Genomic DNA, 4,727 nt, shown 5'->3' with positions numbered 1-4,727 from the left:
TCACCTCAGCCTCCCAAAGGCGTGGGATTACAGGCTGAGCCACTGAGCCCGGCTACAATAAATTTTTAAAAAATATCAGGCATGGTGGCCAGAGCCTTGTCCCCAAAAGTAAGAGGACCAGAAGACAGGTGGCTACAAAATTACATCCTCTTCAAGATTAACCTGTCCAGGAGGGACACTGGGGCCCAGGAAGAGACACTAACCTGCTCAGACCAGGAGGGTGGCAAAAACTCAATCTTGGCTCACTGCAGTCTCCACCACTGGACTCAAGAGACCCTCCCACCTCAGCCTCCTAAATAGCTGGGATTATAGTTGCCACCACCACACCTGTCCAGTTGTCTTAATTTTTTTGTGTGTGATAGAGACAAGGTCTTGCTATGTTGCCAGGCTGATCTCAAACTCCTGGGCTCAAGAAATACTCCTGCCTCTGCCCCCCCCCCAAGTGCTGGGCCACTGTGCCAGAGTGGCATAGATCACTTTTCCAGGGACACCCCTAGCTGGGAGTGCAACTTGGGCTGTGAGCAGAGACTGTCCTCCTAAGAGGCAGCTGGTGTGTACCCCTTGTGCCACCAGGGCGTTCCCAAGTCAGGAAGGGCCTGGCCTGCTGGGCAGGAGTCACGGCCACGCTCAGGCCACTTCCCCAAGGGCAGACACACAGACACAGAAGTGGACTCAGCCGAGACTCTCTTATACACATGGTTTATTCCCCACGCCCCCACCCATGCTGTGGCCCGGCCCCGCCCCCCCAGCTGTCCACACCCTTCTCCCCACCTCAAGGGTTGGGAAGGCAGAGGGTGAGAGCCCCACCGGGAGGTGGCGCCCTGTGGCTTCAGCCCCCCAGAGGGGGGAGAAAGAAGGAAAAACGAAAGCGACACAGGACAGGGGTTCAAATACTCAGAAAGCCACACGATAAAGACGAAAGCTAGCACGCCCCTGGAAGAAGTGGGGACAGGAGGAAACAAGACCAGGGCCCACCCTCCCCCCAGCTGGGCACTGCATCCCCAAGACTGGGGGTGGTGGTGAGGGGCAGGACTGGATGGGAGAGGGATTTGGGGGTGCCAGCGCCCTAGGGTGGGCCCCAGGGCATGGGGCAAGCTCCACCCACGGAGGCCTACAGGTTGGTCAGGTCCAACTTCAGCTTGTAGGGCAGCGGGCTGTCCTCACAGGCGTGTGACGGCGGAGGGTACAGGGGCCAGTCCGGCTCGATTATGAAGCCCTTGTGCTGCTCCAAGATCAGAGGCTGCAGGGAGTGGGAGGGAGAGGGAACGCACTGGGCCCCCAGCCCCTACAAGCCTCCTTCTCATCCCTGATTTCCTTTTTTCTTTTTTGAGTCTGGGTCTCCCTCTGTTGCCCAGGTTGGAGTGCCGTGGCACACTCACGGCCATCACAGTCTCAACCTGCTGGGCTCAGGGGATCCCTCCTCCTCAGCCTTCCAAGGAGCTGGAACCACAGGTGTGCACCAGCTAATTTTTTTATTTGTGGTAGAGATGAGGTCTTGCCATGTTGCCCAAGCTGGTCTCTAACTCCTAGGTTCAGGCAATCCTCCCGCCTCGGCCTCCCAAAGCTTGGAGATTACAGGCAGGAACCACCGTGCCCAGCCCAACCCCTGACTTCATGTCTCCTTGACTGAGGGTTGGTGTTCTTTCCCCAACTCGTATGGCAGCGAAGAAGCTCGCCCGAGGTCACATGGCACGTCAGGCCTCCATGGGAAGCTGGCCCGGGACTGGGGAGCAGCTCCCTCTGCCTCCCAACCCTCCCTTGACCTGAAGCCACCCGCGGGTCCCACGTACCTGGAGCTTGAGGTGCTGGCCCGGGGCGGTCACCAGGGTGGAACAGCTGAGCCACAGCATCACCAGCACAGAGAGGAAGAGGCAGCAGGCCAGGATCCAGCGAGGCAGCCCCGAGCGCCTACCCGCCGGCAGGGACTGCTCAGCTGTGGAGCCAGCGCCACAGGGGCCACACCTCCAGCTCCGCCCCCAGGGTCCTGCCACCTACCGGGACATGCAGCTGAGGAAGTCGTTGTCCTGCGGCTCTTCAGACTCCCCCTTGGCCTTGCTGCTGGTCTTGACTCGGATCTTGGCCTTCCTCACCTTGTCCAGGGGGCCTACAGGGTCTGGAAGACAGGCGATACTCAGTAGCCTCCGGGCCCTGGCCAAGAGGCCACAGGACCACGGAGAGGAGAAGAGGGCCAGGATCTGGGGTATGGAGTCCTGGAATAGAGATCAGGACCCCAGGAGACGGACCACCACAGAACCCCGGGAGGTGGACCACGGAACCAGGAGACAGACCGAGGACCCCAGGGAGACAAACTATGGAACCCCAGTAGATGGGCCACAGAACCTGGGAGACAGACCATGGAGCCCAGGAGTTGAGAGATGGAGATCCCACCCCTAGAGGGCCTGCTGCTGAGAGCACTCCTGGGCAGTGGGGCCGCCCATGGAAGGAACACAAGTCTAGGATGCAGCTTACCCACATGCACCTCCAAGGCCTCAGGGTGGGATCCCCGCCAGGTCACCTCCACTCGCTGCAGACGGCCCCCCTGGAAACCAAGGCTCTCCACTACAGGCTGGGTCTGGGCCAGGAACAAGATGGCAAAAGGCCCACTGGATAGGCACCACTAGGCCCCAGAGGTGCCCCTCCGTGCCCCAGGCTGGTTCCAGTGTCCCATGTTCAGCTGGTTCCTGGTTCCGCTGGGGGTGGGGGGGCAGGCACCGTTCCACATGCTTCATGTCAGGGATGTTCCCTGCTATCACCGGCCCCTACATTAGCCTTCAGCTGTCAAAGCAGGAACATCTAGACCAAGCCAACAGGGATGGCTGGGAGGTGGTCACATGACCCAGCCAGGGCCAATAGAGCCAAGCCCAGCTCAGTGAAAACCCAGAATGCCTGTTGGCTGGAGCCTCCGGCACCCCTACCTGTTGTTAAGAGGGAGGCAAATGCCTGAGAATGAAGTAGCGTAGAGTGAGACACGGAGTCCCTGGATCCAGTTGTGCCTGAACTTTCCTGCTGTGGATCTTGCATCCCAAGAGCCGAGAACCATTGCATCCCAGCTTCTTCCCCTGACCACCCACCTACCACACTGCTGTGGTCCCCTAAAGCTCTCACCTGAAACACCACCACCTTCCCATTGTCTGTCTGCAAGTAATATGTCCAGGTGGAGGACACAAAGCCCTGGGCTGAGTTGACAAGGTCATTGCAGAGCGTGGAAAACAAGTCCAGGAGGGAGAGGGCCCCACTCGGAGCTTCCAGGACCTTTCTCTGGTGAAAGGAGGGCCAAGGCACAGAAATGTCACCAAGACAGGGCATTAACCAACGGGAGGAGGGGGCTGAGAGAACTCACTATGACTGGATTTGGCTAAGCCGTTTGGGACCACAGTGCTTCAGTTACAAACACAGACCTCAGTGCTGAAAGGGATGCGCCGTTTGCCCTTGTGGAAGCGCACTGCCCTTTGTGAGCCCTAAAAGATCCTCTTCCTGCACGGGTTGCCATGAGATTCCAGCTAGACAACGTCTGCCACGCACTTGGCACAGCACAAGTACCTAACGCACAGCAGAAACGCTAATTTGACAGTGTCAAGAGGGAACTCCAAATGGAAAGGGGCTGGTGCGGTGTGGCTTCCCCAACAGTAAGAGCCTGGAGGGGTGGAGCAATGGGTAAAGGGGGACTGTGTCGGTGCCCGGCTCCAGGGGGTCCCAATCCTTGAGTCTCTGGCTGTGCTGCTTGACCTTCTGTGCATCAGTTTCCCCTACTGCAGTATTGCTTAGACTCACTCATGACATATAAGTGGGCAGTTATTATTTCTCCCTCAAGACAGTGTGTGCACGGGGGGGATGCCATTCCTACCAGAACCTCAGTTCTGACCCCCTCCTGATGACAGTGGTCACCTCAGGGGAGTGTTGAGACCAGCACCTGGTGGTGCTTCAGATGAGCCAGGTGAGAGGTCCTAGTGGCTTTCAAATCTTGCATCTTGCACAGCCCTGTGTGTGACCTGGGCAGTTGCTCCCTGGGCATAAAAGGGGGGTGACGCTGGCCCTGGTGTCTTCAAGTGGCACAAGGAATTTGGGACAGGCTGGGGACAGGCCTGGACCAGGGCAAATGCTTCATAAATGGTGGCTGTTTTCTGCCATTTACTCCTCAGAAGGTGGTAGGAGCCTGGTGTGGTGGCTCACGCCTATAATCCCAGCACTTTGGGAGGCTGAGGCGGAAGGATCACTTGAGGCCAGGAGTTTGAGACCAGCCTGGGCAACATAGCCAGATCTTGTCTCTACAATAAAATAAAAAACTTAGCTGGGTGTGGTGGTGCCTGTAGTCCCAGCTACTTGGGAGGCTGAGGCAGGAGGATTACTTGAGCCCAGGAGTTCGAGGCTGCAGTGAGCTGTGATCAGGCCATGGCACTCCAGCCTGAGCAACAAAGTAAGACTTTCTCAAAAGGTGGGTGATGTCTGGGGCCATATGTCCCATGCCACAGAGGTGGCAATGGAGGCTGGAGCAGTGACTTGAGGTCACCGTACAGACCAGGAATGGAACACGGGAGCAGGAGGAAGACTTGATATGCGAGAAAAGGGCCCTGGATGGTGGTGAGGGACCTACCTTCTGCTCCAGCTGCGGCTCCGGCTGGGGCTCGGGCTCAGGGGGCTGGCTCCAGCAGCCCTGGCTGCAGGCCTGCTGCTCTGTCTCTTTCACATAGGCCTCTGTACAGGCTGCAGGAGCGGGAGGGGGTGACTGG

The 4,727-nt window shown here is 58.3% G+C and overlaps 1 protein-coding gene across 1 annotated transcript in view; it reads right to left on the bottom strand.

Annotated features, from left to right (window-relative positions):
* Window positions 1-682: 682 nt before the first annotated feature.
* TMEM59L (transmembrane protein 59 like) overlaps window positions 683-4,727 on the bottom strand; it is a gene marked incomplete at its 5' end in the record, with an annotated part of 4,162 nt that continues 117 nt past the window's right edge. Inside the window, 7 exon segments of the mRNA XM_021708212.1 lie at window positions 683-1,240; window positions 1,791-1,908; window positions 1,996-2,113; window positions 2,470-2,572; window positions 3,106-3,258; window positions 4,592-4,712; window positions 4,714-4,727. The exon segment at window positions 4,714-4,727 is cut by the window's right edge and continues 117 nt beyond it. Of these exon segments, the coding sequence (XP_021563887.1) occupies window positions 1,112-1,240; window positions 1,791-1,908; window positions 1,996-2,113; window positions 2,470-2,572; window positions 3,106-3,258; window positions 4,592-4,712; window positions 4,714-4,727 (756 nt within the window).

This window comes from Carlito syrichta, unplaced genomic scaffold, assembly GCF_000164805.1.
Source record: "Carlito syrichta isolate Samal-C Ts95f unplaced genomic scaffold, Tarsius_syrichta-2.0.1 Scaffold135577, whole genome shotgun sequence".
Classification (NCBI taxonomy): Eukaryota; Metazoa; Chordata; class Mammalia; order Primates; family Tarsiidae; genus Carlito; species Carlito syrichta.
Note: the sequence above shows the minus strand (reverse complement) of the source record. Positions and strands in the feature narration are given on the sequence as shown.